Source organism: Pholis gunnellus (genome assembly GCF_910591455.1).
Source record: "Pholis gunnellus genome assembly, chromosome: 4".
In the NCBI taxonomy this organism is placed as follows: Eukaryota; Metazoa; Chordata; class Actinopteri; order Perciformes; family Pholidae; genus Pholis; species Pholis gunnellus.
Window position 1 is genome coordinate 19,987,264 of NC_136530.1, and position 20,315 is coordinate 20,007,578.

General features: G+C 43.3%; 2 protein-coding genes across 2 annotated transcripts; both read right to left on the reverse strand.

The window, feature by feature from the left end:
- Positions 1 to 8,365: 8,365 nt before the first annotated feature.
- Positions 8,366 to 10,769, reverse strand: LOC306694543 (fetuin-B-like; the record flags this gene model as incomplete). Its single annotated transcript, XM_079157444.1, has 7 exons — positions 8,366 to 8,709; positions 8,919 to 9,053; positions 9,157 to 9,270; positions 9,504 to 9,670; positions 10,068 to 10,146; positions 10,230 to 10,343; positions 10,572 to 10,769. 7 exons carry the CDS (start codon positions 10,767 to 10,769, stop codon positions 8,452 to 8,454), a joined length of 1,065 nt encoding a protein of 354 aa, XP_079013570.1. The 3' UTR covers positions 8,366 to 8,451.
- A 1,963-nt stretch (positions 10,770 to 12,732) lies between these two features.
- On the reverse strand, positions 12,733 to 16,976 carry fetub (fetuin B). The gene is made up of 7 exons (XM_079157562.1): positions 16,738 to 16,976; positions 16,079 to 16,192; positions 15,713 to 15,800; positions 15,309 to 15,475; positions 14,870 to 14,977; positions 14,471 to 14,554; positions 12,733 to 13,933 (listed from the first exon to the last, which is right to left on the reverse strand). The coding sequence occupies exons 1-7, from the start codon at positions 16,951 to 16,953 to the stop codon at positions 13,190 to 13,192; spliced, it is 1,521 nt and encodes a 506-aa protein (XP_079013688.1). The 5' UTR covers positions 16,954 to 16,976; the 3' UTR covers positions 12,733 to 13,189.
- Positions 16,977 to 20,315: the final 3,339 nt, after the last annotated feature.

Here is a 20,315-nt window from a genome sequence, read left to right on the forward strand (position 1 = left end):
CATTTCTACAGTAATTGTGCTCGGAGCTGTGTTACAACATGGGATATTATCTGAACTGGGAAATTGCAGCTCACTCGGGGGGTAGATTACTACGGATGTAATCTGCCTCCGATACACAAGCAAAGATTTATGGAGCCTACCGAATCTGTACACGCAAGGCTCTTACAACCCAGCGTTAATTAACGAATGTGCCCGGATTGCTGTCGAATGGCTCTTTGTGGTGTTCGTCGAGGCAAGAAATGGAAAGCTGAGTTAAACGTAGCATTTATTTGAATGCCTTCCTTTGGATGGCTTCAATTTTTTGGGAAAAGACGATCCCTACATAGAGATGTTTGGTTACATTTTGGCTTGCAATGAATCCAGAGGGTTCAGTGAGAACTTTTTCCGAACAACCAACACCTACCAGACTTATCTCATGGCTTTGGTTTCTTAAACTATGTCAATGCTTTGCTTGTGACGTCCGTGCCAAACAGTTTGAAACACTCTCACTTCGTCTAACTCATGTGGCATGGCCGATAGAGTAAAACTGTCTTTAGTAGGATACGGAAGAATGCCAGAAATACACATATCATTTGTTCTGGTTGGTTTAAAGTCTTGAAATCTGCCACAGACGTACTTTGGACAAGTATCAATCAGTTTATCTTTAGCATTTTTAGATAACCTCATAAATAGTCAAAGGACTTATGAAAAATGTGGATTTTGTTTTACACTGCATAAGTGTGCATATATTTGATATTCATCTCGTTATGAGTTCATAGATACCAAACACTTTTCTGAGATATAGACACTTTGTTATCTTACTATATTTAATCTTAGGGGCTCATGGGACTACTGTTTTTTTGCGTCCTGAATTATAACGAAATGTATAGAAAATGAATGAAGGTTAGTATCATAAGAAAAACTCACTTTTCAGCCAAACAGTTTCACCGATTTTGAAAATTCAGAGAACACTTCCACTAAAGGAAATTAAAAAATGCAGATGCTGCACAAATGGACCAAAAGTGTGTCAACTGCTAATTCTACAGCCTACATGCTAGCGGCTCTGTGGGTCCGTATACACATAGGCACAACGGTGCTTTGAGCTAAATGTTCACAATAACAAGGCTCAGATCCTCATTTCTATCCTCTTAATTTAGCATGTTGGCACGCTGACGTTCCCTAATTAGCAGTAAACACAAAGTAGGCTACAGCTGAGAGGGCTGACATTCGTTTTTGTGGGAATTTGGTAATAAACCAAAAAAACAAGTTATGCGATAGATGGAAAATCACTGCTTATTGCTTTTCATCCTGAGGTGGAAATGAATGTCTCTTATATATCATGGCAAAATAGCTGTTGAGACATTTCACTTCAAACCACACATGTGATCCTCATGGTGGCACTAGATAAAAAGTCAGGGAATGCACAAAATATTATGGGAATGGATTCAATATGTTGGCATATTTCAATCCGGAGAAGAAGTCAATATGCCCATTATGTTGAACAACCTGCTTAACAGTTCAGAAACAGCAGCAGTTAAAACATGACACAGTTCACTGTGCAGTTTGGAGAGTGAAAGTCAAATAATGTCTACTTGAACTCCCTCATCAAAGGTTTGAAAGCCTTAGTGTGGAAACGAGCTGTGTGCACTTCATTACACAGGGATTTGTTCCTACTCCAGTTATTTCATTTAATTGTTCTTTACAAGCCTTCAGAGGTGAAAGTATCCCGTATCTATCATGAGTCAAACATTTTCTTGAGACCCCCTGACGGTCCCGACAGTTTCATAAGCCTCCACCATGGACAACATATATCAGGAAGTCTGCTTTCTGCACCTTGGCTGTTAACGATAATAAAACATATCGCACAGTCAACATGTTTACATCGTGACTCTCTGTTGCAGGTTGACGCAGTACAGTGAAGAAGTGAAAACAGATGTAAGGGTGCCACCATGTGGACACATCATTAAGTGCAGAACACAACTTCTCTGACCAAAATAATCTATTTCTACTACTAAGATCTAGAAATATATGCATCTATATATATATATATATATATATAAATTCAGTTTCCTTGAACAACATGAGGCGAGACTGCACAATGTTGTTCACATATCTGTGCTATTTGAATAAATAAGTATTAGGTAATAAGGTATTGCATGTTATGCATTCATTTATTTAGACCAGAAGACACAATTGATGACACATATGAAAGTGGCCACATATGGGCCTTTAATCGATCACATTCAGAGAACAATGTCAAGAGTACAAAACAGCACTATATGAGCTGCTGCTTCTTTGTGGGCGGGTTCCTTGGAGCGCTCCGTGTTGTGTGACTGTAAAAATGGTGCCACTTCGTTGCTTGGCAGCCAGAGGACTCTTTTATGAATGAGCAAATGAATCTGTATTCAGCCAGCTTCTCCTGGAGACTGAGGTCCAATAGGTTTCTTCTTCTTCCTGAGCTGTTTCACACTCTCTCATAGTCTATCGAGCACATTGTGTGCTTCGCCCTTAACGGGCCCATGAAACTGTCGCCACAAATCACAGCATTGCTCTCCTGTTGTGAGCCTATTGACTCGGTCCGGTGTCTAACACGCTGCAGTAAACCTATCAAGGGGCAAGAGGTGTGATTCATTTTCAGTAATGGCCCAGAGGAAAAGTCTCTACAGGTGCAACGAGATGTCTGCACACACACACACACACACACACATAGTGGTCAATTGAGACATATGCAAAATAGTTCCAGCACACAACACTGAAACTTGTTGATGTTGTTTCCTTTTTTCTTGTATTCAGTCGGACAGACAAGTGGAAAACTAGAAATTATTTCAATTTGAAGTATTCTAGCTAGGTTTAGATCATCACCCTGTGTCAGCAATTACAAAAAAATGTGTTTGTCTTTTAATATATCTTAAAATACTTCATACTATATATTCATGATCGTGTTGAGTTGCTTTGAAATCTGTAAATGTTTGACGCAGCTTTTTTTTAATCAGCTGCCATCTTCACATGACACTCTGCTGTGCAGACGCCTCTGTTGGCTGTGATGTCATGCTGCAGCTTCAGCCTATATGCACTGTGATTGACTTGTAATACTGCAGGCCTCAGGGGTGGGGAAATGATTCAAATCCATTACTTAACTAGCAGTACTGCAATTTACATTTAGAATTGTTGTATTAATTTGAACAACAAAAAAGGTACAAATAGTTTGCAGATTAGGCCCTTTCATATTGTCTTATGTAGTAGGTGGTCCACGTGCTGCTAAATGTATACTTACATATGTATTGCTGGGTAGCAAATGGACTAAATAAAGTGCAATAAAACATACACTATTTCCCTCATATCAAAACGTCTATTATCTGCAAGTAATCACAAGTTGTTCAGTATTATAATGTTTGGATTTCAACTTGTGTACATTTTCTCTGCTGTTCCATTGATACTTTTTTGTTCATTATAATAACAACATCTCTGAATAAACTAGATCTTGTTGATATTTTAAGAGCTTCAGCAGAAGTCACGGGTCACAAAACTGTGCCGTGACCCGGATTCGAACCGGGGTTGCTGCGGCCACAACGCAGAGTACTAACCACTATACGATCACGGCGAGCTAGACCGATGTCTGTCAGAGAAAGGTGGACAGCTTAACTCAGTCAGCCTGCGGTGAAAGAAGACAGTTAAAAGAGGTAACTGTTGTTTCCTTTTTTCCGTGTTCTGTTAAGCTATAATTACTCATTGGACATAAACATAATTATCCCATATGAGCGTATAGGTGAGCTTTCTGTTCGTTGGAGGATATTTTATAGTTCAGCATGAACATCTGAAGGGATTTTTAATTACTAATAATTTGGCTAATAATCTTATCATTATGGTCGTGGTAACCTAAGGGAAGTAACTTGTGACAAACATCAGCTTAAACAACTTAAAGATAATGTTGCAAGTCCAATCACAAAAAAATATCAAAATATGCATGTAGCTAAAAAAATATTAAAATAGTTACAGCCAATGAGCAATTATTTCGTCATCAGAGTTATCATGCAGCGTTGATTGAAGTTAGACTGGGTGGTAAAAGTGTGACAATATATTTAGATTTGGGATGATAAGAAATGATAACTGATGCTATGATATATTATGATTTCACACCAAAGCGAGTACCAGTAGCTTTTAGTTGAACATGATTTAGCCCACAACTGGGCTGTCAGCTGCTAGTAGTTGAGCGAGTCTGTGCTGTGGTTGTGTGCCTTAGCGTGGTGAGTGTGCACGTGGTCGTGGCCATGCCCGTGGTGGTGGTCGTGAGCATGCCTGTGGCCGCCCACCTCGTGGTCGTGTGTATCAAGGGCGTAGGTTTGCATATGGGACTAGTCACGACCAAAGTTTGCGAAAGAATTGTCCCCACCAATATTTTGTTAATTTGAATTGTCTGTTAGAAAAAAATATTTCGCACAATATATTTGCAAACTCATTCGTATTATTATTAGTGCTGGGCAAGTCAACGCGTTATTATCGCGTCAAGGCATTCATTAATTAACGCCGACAATTATTTATAGCGCGTTTCTTTTTATTTTGAAAGCGCACAGATCGGGAGCGAGCGAAGGACTTTGAAAGTTAGCGGAAAGATTAACGTGAGACAACTATCAGGTTTCTTCAGACTAACATCCGGTTTTCAGAATAAGATGCCAACAAAGTATGAATTATATTCACATTAAGTATAAAACATGCTACCTGCGTCTCGTGAGTTAAAGGGAAAATACACCTAAATTGTGCGTAAAGTGTCTTTATTCTTTGATCGCTGGGTAACCATCATCACCTCGGAGTTACAGAATTATATTGATCAACAGTAGAGCTGCATTCACATGCTCTGACATTGAAACATTTTATTCCTGTTGCACAGCAGTGGAACACGTTTCACATACAGTCAGCACACTGAGCACAGACAGTGCAAGAAATATAACTGCTACTGTGTAAAGGGAATACTGCTGTTAAAAAGCACCTTATTTGTTTAAAGTGTGCAAACCAAATGTTATTGTTCATATAGCAGTACTTTTCAAATAAAAGTGCGCAATACACTACTTTTGAATTCATTATTGAACTTTGCCATAACAATGCGATTAATCGCAAAACATCCATGCGATTAATCGAGATTACAAATGTTAATCGTTGCCCAGCACTACTACTAATTGCATAAAGGAAGAAAACATTTTATTTATAGCCTATTAAGTGCTGCAGAATTTTTTTTGTCTTTTTTGGCTGCACAACTGGGAAAAGTTTTTTATATATATTTTGGATATAGAATATACTGTTACTGTATATTGGCATTTTAGCAGAACGTTTTTTATTCATTTATTTAATTATTTATCCATCCATCCATTTTCCTCCGCTTATCCGGGGTCGGGTCGCGGTGGCAGCAGGCCAAGCAGGCTGACCCAGACTTCCCTCTCGCCCGCAACATTTTCCAGCTCATACTGGGGGATCCCGAGGCGTTCCCAGGCCAGCTGGGAGATATAATCCCTCCAGCGTGTTCTGGGTCTTCCCCGGGGTCTCCTCCCAGTTGGACGTGCCCGGAAAACCTCCAGTGGGAGGCGTCCAGGAGGCATCCTAATCAGATGCCCGAACCACCTCAGCTGACTCCTTTCGATGCGAAGGAGTAGCGGCTTGACTCCAAGTTCCATCCTGATGTCCGAGCTCCTTACCCTATCTCTAAGGATGAGCCCGGCCACCCTACGGAGGAAACTCATTTCGGCCGCTTGTACCCGCGACCTTGTCCTTTCGGTCACGACCCAGAGTTCGTGACCATAGGTGAGGGTAGGAACGTAGACCGACCAGTAAATTGAGAGCTTTGCCTTCCGGCTCAGCTCTCTCTTCACCAAGACGGTCCGGTGCAGCGCCTGCTTTACTGCTGCAGCCGCACCGATCCGCCTGTCGATCTCCCGCTCCATCTTACCCTCACTCGTGAACAAGACCCCGAGATACTTAAACTCCTTCACTTGAGGTAGGCACTCCGTCCCCACCTGGAGGGAGCAATCCACCGGTTTCCGGCAGAGCACCATGGCCTCGGATTTGGAGGTGCTAACTCTCATCCCCGCCGCTTCACACTCAGCTGCAAACCGCCCCAATGAATGCTGGAGGTCACGATCCGAGGAGGCCAACAGGACCACATCGTCTGCATATAGTAGAGAGGTGATCCCGAGACCCCCGAACCTGACGTTCTCCACCGCCCGGCTGCGCCTAGAAATCCTGTCCATGAAAGTCACGAACAGGACCGGTGACAAAGGGCAGCCCTGGCGGAGGCCAACACCCACCGGGAACGTGTCTGACTTATTGCCGAGAATGCGGACACAGCTCCTACTGCAGTCGTACAGAGACCGGATCGCCCGTTGTAACGGGTCCGGCACCCCATACTCCCGCAGCACCCCCCACAAGAACCCCCGAGGGACCCGGTTGAAAGCCTTCTCCAAGTCCACAAAACACATGTAGACTGGTTGGGCAAACTCCCAGAACCCCTCCAGTAGTCTTGCGAGGGTAAAGAGCTGGTCCACTGTTCCACGGCCGGGACGGAATCCGCACTGCTCCTCTTGAATCCGAGGTTCGACAAACGGTCGGAGCCTCCTTTCCAGCACCCTGGCATAAGCTTTCCCCGGGAGGCTGAGTAGTGTGATACCCCGATAATTCGAGCACACTCTCCGGTCCCCCTTTTTGAAAATGGGAACCACCACCCCGGTCTGCCAGTCCATGGGCACTGATCCCGACCCCCATGCGACACTGAAGAGGCGTGTCAGCCAAGACAGCCCAACAGTGTCCAGCGCCTTCAGCATCTCAGGGCGGATCTCATCCACCCCCGGCGCCTTGCCACCAAGGAGCTTTTTGACTACCTTAGCGACCTCCGCCAGGGATATGGGTGAGCCCCCCAGGTCTTCAGGCGCTGCCTCCTCTGCAGAGGACATGTTGGTCGGGTTTAGGAGTTCCTCAAAGTGTTCTTTCCACCGCCCGACAATGTCCCCCGTCCGGGTCAACAGTTCCCCCCCCCTGCTGAGAACAGCCTGGGGTAGGCCCTGCTTTCCCTTCCTGAGGCGTCGGATGGTTTGCCAGAACCTCTTTGAGGCCAACCGAAAGTCCTTCTCCATGGCCTCCCCGAACTCCTCCCATGCCCGAGTTTTAGCACCCGCGACCACCGCAGCTGCAGTCCTTCTGGCCTGCCGGTACCTCTCAGCTGCTTCAGGAGACCCCTGGGCCAAACAGGCCCTGAAGGCCTCCTTCTTCAGCTTGACGGCTTCCCTCACCTCCGGTGTCCACCACCGGGTTCTCGGGTTGCCGCCACGACAGGCACCGATGACCTTCCGGCCACAGCTCCTAGCGGCCGCGTCCACAATAGAGGCTTTGAACATGGTCCATTCGGTCCATTATTTAATTATTTATTATTATTATTATTTATTTGGTGCAGAATACTGTTTTGTATTTAAACTAAGGTTTTATTACTATTATTATGTTTAAATCAGTTCAAAGTTACATAAATGTTAATATATTTTATTAATAAAGTTCTGTTCAACATAATATCAACTAAGTTTTTCTTATATGGCGGGGGGGCGCAGTGTCCCTACCAATGCTGAGACCAAACCTACGCCCTTGGTGTGTATGGTGGTGGTCGCTGTTGTTATCGTGCTTCTGGGTATCGTCGTGATGAACGTGGCTGTTGGTGTGGTCGTGGTCGTGGCTGTGTGCGTGTGTGTCCTGATGGCTGTGGTCGGTGGTAGGTGGTGTTTCTTCTCTGTCTCAGAAGCCTGGACGGAACTGTCTGTTCTTCAGCGGTTGAGTGGAGCCCACTTCAAATGAACGACATTCAAATAAAATAATTTCTCCTGCACTGTACACAATTCACCTCTCATATATTTGGATGCATTCAAATATCATAGTCAGTCTATGGACAACAACAAACAAATGGAATAAACCATACAGCAAAGTGTTTGCCAGCTTCATTGTACTGTAATAGACTATTATTTAACAGCAATTCATATTATCAAGATACAAAGTACAGAAAGTAAAGACAGTGTAAATCAATTTTACACTCACAAATTATTTGAAAATCTTTTAAGAAACAAACAATTAGAAAATTTGAACAATCTGAGTTCCGTTTTTTTTCCCGGCTATTTTCTGAGCTATTAGCAATTCCTGTTTGGGTGTACAGACACCTGTCTCTGGATTAGAAAACATTATCTTTTTATATCACTTCTAGGCGTATTTATTCGAAAATCCTTTTCAGATATTTCTGCAGAAACTGCTAAATAATTCCCACGTTATGTCAAAAATGAACTTCTCACCATATCAATTCTTTAATCAAACGCTCAGATTATTTACAAGGGTTATTCACTGTCCTCCCATATCTGATTTCTGGGTTACAATTTGTTGTCTTTCTTAACTAATTACAACATGCAGGAAATAGCTTCAGCAACTGATCAGTAGATCAGCCGTCCTGGTTCCGCCCAATCAGAGCTTCAGTCTGTCCAAGCCCAGGTTGTGTCTGTGCGGACCGGGGCATGAGCTTGCCGCCGGGGCAGACCGGAGAGGGGCAGGCCGGTCCACCACGGTCCCGAGGGTTCCCCGAGGCTCGGAGACAGCGAGGCCTGGGCTGGATGTGACTGAGTGCATGTGCTCGTGGGGGTGCAGGTGTGTGTGGTTGTGATGCTGATGCCCAGTGTGTCCACCGTCTGCTTTTGCATGGGCCTGCTCCTCCACAGCGGCAGCCTAAAGGGGAAGAGACACGAGAAAGCAACTATAGGATGAGAGTGGAGAGACTGACCATATTGTACCATAAACTTTATCTGCGGAGCTGCAAAATTGGGTGGTATTTCTCTAAGTGGTCATCAATAGTATAAGCAAGTCTTTCCCCTTGACCTATACGGTCTTTAATAATGCCCATTTGAAATATGGGGGAACGGATCTGAAGCAGGTACCTGAGGTTCGTAGATCTCACACTTCACATCTACGGGCTTGCGGTTCCGATACGAGCTGTCCTTCTTTCCGACAGGCAGTCTGATTTCAAACTGGTCCTCGTGGGCCACGTGTGAGCCCAAACAGAAGCCTCTATGCTGAGCGAAAACAGAAATCGAGAAGGGTTGAGCCTGGATTTATAACACGGCGGCGTCTTGTTTGAAAGCATGAAAAGGATCAACAACGTTGTGTGTGACTCACAGCAAACTGACAGTCCATAGGCGGGCAGCCGCTCGGTTCACTGGCATCTGCCGTCTTTGAACACACCGTCTCCAGGATTGTGAACTCCACAAAGTAGGATGGACCATCAACCCACTGACAAAGCACACAAGACACATGACGCATACACGTATACACGCACATGTGTAAGAATACTGCGCACCTGTTAACTACTTACCAAAGTAAGAATTGTTATATTTTTGTATTTTGTTGAATACTAAATCATTTGGAAAAGCCTCGTTTTAGATGTAGTTTAGTCAAGATTTCTCAATGTATACTTTCTCACTCAGTTATTAAAAATAACTTGATTAATAGGTATTTTTCTTGACCTGTGAACTGGCTCTCGTAATGTTCTCCAGAGTAAAGTAGTTGGCCAGGCGGCTCTCTTCATTGAACCTCTGCAGTGAGAGGTTGGCTGTCTCTTTGACGACGGGCTCGTTGAGGTTTTCAGCTGTGGGACAGTCCGGACACACATCCACCACCGCAGTGGCAGGAACTAAACACAAGCATTAACAGGCCCGAAGGGTCAATGTCGAGTATCTGAACGTGTGTGTTTGAGGATTTTAACCTCCATCCTGCAGTATGAACTCTTTCAGCTATCATCAGCATTCCTCGCTTCCCTCTGCTTTACCCCCCCAAAAAATGTCCTCCTACACTTTCACAAATTGTGGGGGGAAAAAAGATGGATGACATGTTTACTCGCCTTAGGGAGGGGCAGAGACAGAGAAAATAATTCAATGTATGTCAGCGTCTTTGATTTCACACCTCAATTGCTGCTTAGATTTGCCAACAAAATAGGCTTGTAACACATTATCACAGACAATTTGTGTGTTTTTTGTGTAATTTAATGAATGATAAAAGAAATGGGATTCTAAATGAATCCATTGATCTACCTTCACGAAGTGCACAGGAGTAGCTGTGAAGTTTGACTTGAGGGTCAACAGAGGCCGATACCTCACACTCTCCATACACCTGATGGACACAAACATATAAAACAAAAAAACACCAATTGTGTTGATCTTGAAGAGTAAAGATTGAAAGACTGTGATACTTACTGGAACAGCACCAATGCCTCTGACTTCACATTGTTTCCATGGTTTCCTGCTGGTGATGTGGCATCTGGTCTCCATGACATCAATGGTCAGTTTGTAGAATGACCCACCTATCTCCTGGACACACACACACACACACACACACACACACACACATTTTAATGTTTCTTTTCATGTATATTTTTTTGCGCAGCTGCTGGTACTCTGTTGCATCTTTCAAGATACAAGATGGCGTAGAACCGTGTTCATGTTTTTGTGTGTGCATATGTGTGTGCATATGTGTGTGCATATGTGTGTGTGTGTGTGTGTGTGTGTGTGTGTGTGTGTGAGAGAGTTCGCCCTCACCTTTCCATGAGTGTGAGAGAGGTCGTACAGTCTGTTGAGGCTCAGGATGTATCCATCTGTCCGGTCCTGGTTGATCTGCTCCAGGGCCTCTTCGGCCACCCTCACCGCTTCAGGGCTATTGCAGCCTGGAGGGTCTGGCCTGGCTCTCCCCCCCTGCTGCAGCAAAGCCAGACATAGGACCAGAAGGTACACACTCATCCTCTAACACACAGACAGACACACACGCACACAAACACAGATTGGGCCAAATGAAACCCAGCGATTTTACCCACTTGAATCACTAAAGCCTATCCCGGAAGATCATTTAACATTTAGACTGACACCAGGCTTGTAAATCTTCCTTTGCAAGACCTGTAATCCTAGTTTTTCCAGGCAGGGTTTGGACGGAGGCTGATACTGGACTTTCCCCTCTTTCCCAAAGGATGAGCAAACAGTTGCTATCTGCTGCTCTGCAGGCCAATGGCTGGCTCGGACTGGCTGATGGGTCATAGTGCACTGGGGATAGTTACAAAAGAACTATGAAGACATGGTGCAAACCAGGTTCAAAATGTAGAAACTTTGCGAACGGCTTACTGCAGCATAAGCCACTTCTCCACTGCCCATTTATACGTTAATCATCTTCTAAACACATTTGTGCCAAAAAAATGTAGCTAAATCCAAAGCTTCCTGTTGATGCTAGCAGTTAACTGTTTACCTTTGCCAGACTGAACTGCTTACATTGAGTGCAAACGACAAATTCAAACAGCTAACCGCACTTCCAACAAATGCAACCAGCTAATGTGGTAGCATTGGTGGAGCCAAACATTTTTTATAGTCCCAGGTTAAAACCAGTGATCACTTACATGATGTATTGGCTATTGTTCCGTTTTTGTCCATGCTGCACTGTATCAGAGGGCAGATAGTATTAGTATTAGTAGTAGTAGTAGACAACAGTGACTGAGCATTAAGCTTACAAGTACACTACCAGCAATAGTATACTTTTATTTCATTTTATACAACCCTCACTAGATGCTCTTGTCTTTGTGAGATGACCATCTCATTTGACTTTTGACATTTTCGGGCTTTTTGTGTGTGTAAAATATAGAATTTAAATGAGTCTACAAAAGAACAGTATGAGATTATGATGCAGGTTAAAGAAGTTTCTGGGACCTTTTGAACTTGTAAGTCTCCGTTGGAGTATTTCTTTAAACTGCAAAATAAAAAGCTTTTAAACAATGAATGCGATCGGCCACTGTGTCTTCTTTATGTTGTCATGTCAGACTTGAACGCCTCCTGCGATCTCAGCTGATCATAACAAATAAATTACCACGTATTAGTACACAAGTGCAATTATTGCACATTTTGTTTGGAGATTTCTTTCCTTTGGCCTAGATACAATTTGACTGAAATTTACAAAATGTGTTGTGAGTTATGCGTGGGCTGTGTTAAAGGGCTACAGAACACAGATAACAGCTTTGTACTGATGTGACCGATATGTCCACAAAGAAAATGTACACAGAGTGGGTGTTTGTAGTTTGTTCTAGAGAAGAAGTGAACAAACAATTCTGCCCCTGAGCTTATGTTTGTCTATTAACAGGATTTCATAAACTTATTTGAGCCGCTAATCGGCATCCAATCACTGATTTGTGAACATATCCTACCGTTGCATTATACAAATGTCAAATCTATGTTATTCTACGAAATGTAATGTGGTGCTACAACACCATGATTCATTTTAATGGAATATATCAGTGGTCCACTTCACTTGACCTTTAGCCTATCCCTCCTTGTCGTGTTTGTGCTTCAGCTTTGTATCCCTCTTTTCTCTTGTACACATAAAAAAAAAGGTAAGAGATAAAGACGCTAAACTCAGACGGGCAGCAATGCAAACCCTTGATGCTCTGAATTGGTTTAAATATTATTTAAAAAAAGAATAGAATATTATTTCAAATGCATTATTTACACGATGTACTGTAGGTACATATGAACATGGATATTATCAAGAATATTGATAAAACAACCACTTTGTAATGATGACGTGTGGTTTAGAAAATGCATCCGCTGCGTGTCACGTAGCCACTAGCTTTTTAAAGATGATTTTCACGGCAAGATATTTGACGACAGTGACGGTAGTGAGGTCGGTGACAAGTGCAGTGAATCAACACGAATTTGTGGAATCATTTATTTATTTCGGTGTGGCCAAGCACAGACGACATACAAACACAGAACACGTTCATGTGTGCCTGCTGAATTGTACAGTTCCTCCCAGTGAATGTTCCCTATGGTGTTTTTAAACCAGTTTTTAAAGTTTGCAGTTGTTGTCTCTGAGGATTGTAAAAACAATATTACCAGTTTAGTGATTTTATTATTTTATCATATAGAACCAATTTCCCACCAAAAAAAGGTAGAGTTTAATGCACTCAGCCTTTATTAGGAGCTTGATGTGAACAGAGACAGGAAAGTTTGTGTTGATATTTAACCATTTGTTGCCCAAGAATGACCCAGGTAAGCAGTCAAGGTATGTAACATTGTCCATCAATGTGTCTGAAGCATAAGTGTTACTGTAAATATTTTCCTGTCTTCACTTCGGTCTGTGTTTTAAGATCCGTTCAGTTCCCAAAGGAGTTTCACGGGCCACCTTATGCAGCTGGCTTAAACATGGGGTCCTCGGCGAAGACTTTCTCCACCAGGGTTTCTCCCGCCGCTGCAGCGGCGCAGTTGGCTGAGACCGCCGTGGGGAAGGCCAGGATGACGGGTTCCACCTGTCCGGGGATCTGGGGGTCTGGCTTGAGGGGCAGAGTGACTCCCACCTCAGGGCCAACGGAGACGTCAGGGAAGGAAGGCAGGGTCACGGGCGTGTCCATGGCGGTCAGATACCTCACCTTGCCCTCTGGGTGGTCGTGGGCTGTGGCCTCGTGGACGTGATCGTGGTGATGGTGGTGGTGCTCGTGTTCGTGCAGGTGAGCGTGCTTGTGGTCGTGGTCTAGAGCCAGCTCGTGGTCGTGCTCGTGGGTGTGCACGCTGTCGGTGTGGTTGTAGTCGTGGTGGTGGTTGGGCGAGTCTGTGGTGTGGTTGTGTGCCTTAGCGTGGTGAGTGTGCGCGTGGTCGTGGCCATGCCCGTGGTCGTGGGAGTGGTCGTGAGCGTGCCTGTGGCCGCTGCCCACCTCGTGGTCGTGTGTGTGGTGGTGGTCGCTGTTGTTATCGTGCTTCTGGGTGTCGTCGTGATGAGCGTGGCTCTTGGTGTGGTCGTGGTCGTGGTCGTGCGTGTGCGTCGCGTCGGCAGCGTGCACGCCGTCATGGTCGTGGCTGTGTGCGTGTGTGTCCTGGTGGCTGTGGTCGGTCTCTCCGCCCAGCAGGTGGTGTGTCTTCTCTGTCTCAGCAGCCTGAAGAATACATAAAGATACAATCTGTGATGTGTCGTAGCCCAACGTGTGGGAGAATTTAATTTGTGGAATTTAAGATACGTGTCACCCCTAAAGACATCAAATTAACTGTTTAAGAATAACGCAAGGCCCTCTTTAAGTCTTTTGGAGCAAGTTGTGAAGGAGACTTCCACTTAATCATGACTGGGATCCTATTTTTGTATGCCTGGCTGTTGTGTGTCTGTATGATAACTACTTTATCACAAAGAATACTGCTGAGATCATCACTTTAAAGAAGTCAGGCAGTGCGAGACAACCTGTCTGATCGTTTAAATGATCAAGTCCTTGTGCCAAATCTCAGCAATTACTTCGGTGACTACGATTCTATGATAGAAATGATCGTCAAAACTATGAAAGTAAGACATCAGTTACTGCTCATAGAAGAAAGAAAAGAATAATCAAATGTGTGCTTTTTACCTTTTTACGACAGAAAGTAGAAAATAGAATAAGTAAATCACTGTGACACTGTGTGTTTTATCATGGCGGAGCAAGCCTTACCTCTGGCTCATAGATTTCACACTCTACAGTGACGGAAGCCTCAAGACTGGGATAGTAGAGGGATGCCTTACAGAAGCCCTTGTGCTGAGGAGAGAAGAACAAGAAAAAGCAAGTCAGAGAGGAGCGAGCGCCTGTGGCTTTACTAGAGTTGAATAGTTAAATAAACAAACTGTATTCTCCTTTGCTATAATAAACCCGGTGACTCGGAGAAAGAGGAGCATGCTTCGGGAGGTTAAGGCACTAAAAACTCAAACAGTCCCCTGGATTTATTACACTTAACACTGGAAAGCCAGAATGAAAACTGGACAACTAGCAAAAGGAATCCCGGAAGTTAAAATAAACAACCCATTTGATCGAGATAAATGTTAAAATGTGAAATAACAATTGGTCTTGACTCACAGCGAACTCGCAGTCCATGAAGGGGCACTTATCAGTCGCTCCTGAGCTGTTGGTGCAGGTGGTCTCCTGGATGGTGTACTCTACAAAGTAAATCATCGACATGGCCATCTGGATACACACACACACACACACACACACACAGACAAAAAAAAAATACATTTTATTTTAGGAATAGGCATATAAATATGAGATCAGGAGTTGGTGAAGTAGCTGTTGAGTGAGCTAGAGAGCCTCTGACCAATGGGAGAGCAGGAGGTTACTGTTTGTTACCTAGTGAGTGATTAAACACAGAGAAAGTGTTTTGTTTGCAGGAGTGGTTTCTCTGGAGTGGACGATTTCATGCAACATGTGTGGAGGAAACATTTAAAATTTTGAATCAACAACTGGCATGAATGCAGGTCACAGGGCTAAACTACTTTTTGAACGTGTGGAAACTTACCCCAGCGCGAGCGCGGTTGACTTTGAGCAGAGCAAAGCGATTGGACAATCCGCTCTCGCTGTTGAACTTCTCCAGCGAGAGAGTCACAGCCGTTCCACCCTTAGCGTTATCCATGCCGATAAGAGACGGACAGTCAGGACAAATGCTGTGCAGCATGGCTCCAGGAACTGACCAGAGAGAGGAATCACAAAATATCACAAGATTGTTTTACACTGACAAAATCTCAAGTTTCATTTCACCTAGATTTTAGACAAGTTGTATTTTAAAAAAAAGAAGAGAAATATGGCACACATCTAAGTTATTAAGAGCCAAGTCTAGCTAAACTAAATTTTCATTTTCTAAATATACAAGTGGACCTAGATGACTTCTTTAGATAACTTATTACACCATTTTCTTTTTCTTACCTGGTCTGACAACACAGTCGTATTTGTAGAGACGCACCACTCTGTGCACCTTACTGATGTAGATGGCCACTTTGCACTGTCCATATACCTGCAAAGACCAATACAATAATAAGCACATACCATATTGTTGTGTGGTGCACAAGGACTTGACTTATATTTGTTTTTTCATTGTATCATTGTACCTAAAGAAGTCTTACGTCTTCTTCTTCTGCTAATTTAGAAACTACTCTTTATGGAGATATTAAAGCGGTCAGACATGTTGATTTAAGACTTGACTAAATAAATCTTGCAACAGTATACCCTGCGTGCACGAATGTGGACTTTGGCTTAAACCCTGTTCAGGAGTGTGTGCGTGAGTTTCCTAACCGGTGTGCTCGAGCTGGGTCGAGCCTCACAGGTCTTCCAGTCCCGCTTGCTGAGAACACTGCAGTTGGTCTCCACAACATCCAGAGTCAGGTAGAAAACCAAGCCGGTCTCTCCCTGTGACGCACACAAACACATAAGTACATAACACATTATGAGAATATCCTGAAAACAATTATCTTGGGGTGGGACAATGGGTCACTGTGTGATGGCTCAAATGACTGATGATGAATGGAGCCCTAAAAATGTTTTCACAATCAGGTTCTAGCATTTTCAATGTAGTCCAAACAGTAGTCCTTGGTGACACATTATTAGTCTTTGGCATAAGTATCTGGTGTCTGAATAGTTATTCCCCTTATAATTAACTTATAGTGAAATAAAATAAATATACATATTCTTGTCATCTGAGTCCTTTATTGAGGACTAGAGGTCATCAGATTTAGGGATGACCTGTCAGATGAGCTCCTGCAGACTGAATCCTGATTTCATAATTTTCTTCTTAAATGTCCCCTGTTGTCACTTTCCTTTGATCATCTCTTATGCCTTTTAAGCTTTTTATGTGTTGCAACCTTTTTATTTGTTACCCCCTATTGGAAAAACAAGTAGCCTGATACTCAAACTTTTATTTTAACGTCAACCATTCATTCTTCATTTGGACTCACATGTTTTGTCATGTGCACGTTGGACAGGCGGTGCAGGGCGAAGACGTAGCCCTCCAGCCGGTCCTGGTTGATCTTGGTGAGAGCAAGTCCTGCAGCTCCGATCGCAGACGCGTCTTCACACGACCCCTGCTCCACGCCCTCCTGTGCCAGCGGTGCACCGCGGACGTGCACGCACCCCAACGCCAGCAACAGTGACAACAGCATGTAGTACTTCATGGTTAAGGCCCGGGACAACTCTGTCTGTCTCTTAAAGTGGGAGAGATACCCATAGAGGAATGGGTTGACCTTTTATATCCTGCTACTGTTTGCCGGAGGCACATCCCAACCCCCCTCTCTCTGACACACACACACACACACACACACACAATCACCCACTCACTGCTAATCCTGTCATTTCAGGTAAACATAACCATTGACCCCAACCCCCTCCCAAAAGCGCAATGTCATTTCAAGGAATGCTGCATCGGTTGATCTATCTGCCAACCAATCAGCTACTGTGAGGAGTTGCACAGTGGAGCTTATCAGTTGGGAGATTATCGGCCCTGCAGTCATACTCTGTCCTCTGTGATCAATAGGGGCAGTGAGTGGGCTGCAAGTCACTTGATCCACTCTTGGCTCCGAGTCCTTGTTCAGGAAAGCAGCATTTACAATATGCAAAGAAACAGTGGTTGCAATCTAAAAGTTAGATAAACACACTGAGTGTTTAGAAGTCCACTCAAGCTGCTTATTTAAAAGCTATACTGTTGTTACTCTACCAGCTGACCAAAGCCGTGTCAGCTCACTATTGTCGTCGTTAAATGCATTGACACTTCTGGGGCATATACAGTATGTCTTGATTACGTCACCCTGACCCCAGCCCTGCCATTTAGTGGCACCTTTGAGGAGGTGTCAGCTAAAGTGCAGCTACAGGCTGTAGTCACAATGGGAGCCCTTAATTCACAGCTATAAACGCCAATATGTTTGGTCATGCAGCTATCTGAAGTAATGCATTGATTAGCGCAGCCAAACGTAAGGGTGTAAGTCTGTATACACACTCAGTGGCCTAGGTTTGTATTCATTTCACCCTTGACTTTTTAGATATTTGACAAGAATCTTTCTTTCCTTTCCTTAACTAAGCACTTTCAAATGCTAAGAGCAATAACAATTTAGTTTTAAGCATTTTTCTTATTTTACAACGATAAATTCTTTGGACGGTTTACGGAGGATGGGGATACAATGCCATATATAAGCAGAGGACATTCATTTACGCATAATACGCTTCAGCACAATCCTGAACTTTGACCCCCAAGTTATTGAAACATTTGAGCTGTGTCATGACAAAATAAACAATCCATGGAATCACCAGGCTAAAAATCTATAGTCCTTGTGCAGCTGCTGTGTTGCAACTTACATCAGCTACGCTTGCATAAGACACAGAATCCTTCGGACACGACTGCATATACAGTCCATGCCAATTTAGATTAATAAGTGTTTGAAATGAATGTCAACGCATAGATCATCCAGCAGGACTGACATCATAACGTGAAAAGTTAAGGTTTAGCAACTGCAACAAGTAAAACTTGGATGGATTCCAAACCAGAACACAACATGTCAACACTTGTTTAGTTTCTGGTACAACGTGCTGCTTTGTTGCAGAGAAAAACAAGTTTGACACAGTTCCAATTCAAGCTGCAAGTGGGAATACAACTCAAAACATTTGAGCTTATGCAAGATAATGCTGCGTGTCAAAATCTGTTATTTTGTTATTTTTTTAATTTCCAAATTGTGAAGTGACTGTTTACGAGTGACTGTTTTTGACTGCAGTCATGAGTTCAGCGTTGAACCCAAGTGAGTAGATGTGAATGTTGACATACTAATCTATTCCAAAGTCCACCAACTGCCAGGACCAAACAGGGACTACAGCATGTCATGGAGGGCCTCGTCCTTAAAATCAAACAGCGGAGAAATAGAGCTGTTTATACGACAATGTGAGCTCACATAAGCCAGTATCTCTGTCACTGTTCTTGTCAATGTAATACTGCTCATTTCCCCCTTTTAGGCTGTCCTTTTAACATGTCCTTGGAGGCATATGAGGGGCTGAAGGACTTATTGAAAAGAAAAACTCCAGGAGATGGAGACACAAATGGAGGAGGCCTTCATACAGTTCAGTTAGTATACTATAAACAGACTTTGTTGTTGAGAAATACACTGGATTCAGTTCTTGTTATGAGGAGAAATAGTTGAAAGTGGTGAGAGGTATTTTATTTGCATACAAACATGATAGATATAGCATATAAGCAATGCTACATTATTAACTTAAAATCTCTTATATAATATATTAAAGTTAGCTGTTATCTAACACAATACAAAAAACAACATTGATGATTAATATTGCACATGTTCTGTATGTTTATTTGGTTTGAATTAATTAATGTATTGTATGGAGATCCCTCACTATAGCTTGTATTTATGAAAAATAATTTATTTGAAATATTTATTGAAATTTGTATTAATGGATTGGAAATTTCCCCTTACAGGATATCATTTCTTGAAATTGATAGCTACCTTACATGTTTCAGTTTATAGTTTTGTTCATGTATGCAAGTCACTGTATGTTTACCCCAGCATTCCTTAATATCACCTTGCAGGTGTCACAGCCCGGCTCAGAGACTGCCACAAACCAGGGAGACAAACGAGCTGGCTGCTAAAAAAAGCATTTTTATTTTCACACAAACATAGATTAAACAATTTAGCTGTCGCTTGTCAGTCCTGAGGTGCATGTATGAGTGTGTGTAGCAGTGAATCGCAATAACAGAACTATCAACCCAAAAGAACAGTGTGCTGCTGGTGGCTGAACGGATCTTCTCTGCCAGAGAGCTAGGCTGCCAAGTGAAGATGGTATTCAAGGCATCCAGCTGACAACCCTCCAATCAGCACCTGCAACAGAAAATGAAACACAACAGGGACACCTAGTGTATGGGAGGAGGAGGGTCGTCACACAGGCAGTATACCGTTTTGATTCGTCAAAGGTCAAACGTTACAATGCTGTCAGCCCACAAAGACTAAGAGCCTGGACGCAAACCATGACAATAAGTAATGCTTTTATATGCAGGATAGTTTTGATGGACCCCACCGGCCTACAGGAGGAGGATGAGGAGGATGAGGAGGGAGAGGACGAAGTGTGGGATGGGGACCCTCTGAGCCTTGACGCTGACTTTTCTGGTGATGAACTCGATGAACCTCTTACAGACATGCCCCGCTCATGCTAATCCCTTGCAGTTTGGGAAACCCCAAAACATGATTTTTCTTTCATGCAATATAAAAGTGTTATTTTTACCTGTTCTAAAATGGTGCGTGTTATTATTTCTGCATACTCTGTCCCTAAACTGGGTCTTGAATTGCATTAATTGGGTTTGACTGGAAAGCTGACGATTTTGTGCATCCAGTGAGACAAATTGTATTATTCATGTGTGATGATGTTATTCCCTATAGAACCATTTAATTGTATCGAGATTATTTAAAAAAAACTTGACGTCACTTTATTAAATCGCCCAAAAATTACGTTTTGGCCGAAATCTCCATGTGAAAAGGTTCAGATA

Bases quoted from the DNA above. Each gene is read 5' to 3' on its own strand.
- fetub (XM_079157562.1), bottom strand. From the start codon at position 16,953: ATGAAGTACTACATGCTGTTGTCACTGTTGCTGGCGTTGGGGTGCGTG. The intron at 15,801-16,078 runs GTTAGGAAACTC...TGGTCTTTGCAG, and splicing joins GACCCAGCTCGAGCACACCG to GTATATGGACAGTGCAAAGT. The intron at 15,476-15,712 runs GTAAGAAAAAGA...CTCTCTGGTCAG, and splicing joins CGACTGTGTTGTCAGACCAG to TTCCTGGAGCCATGCTGCAC.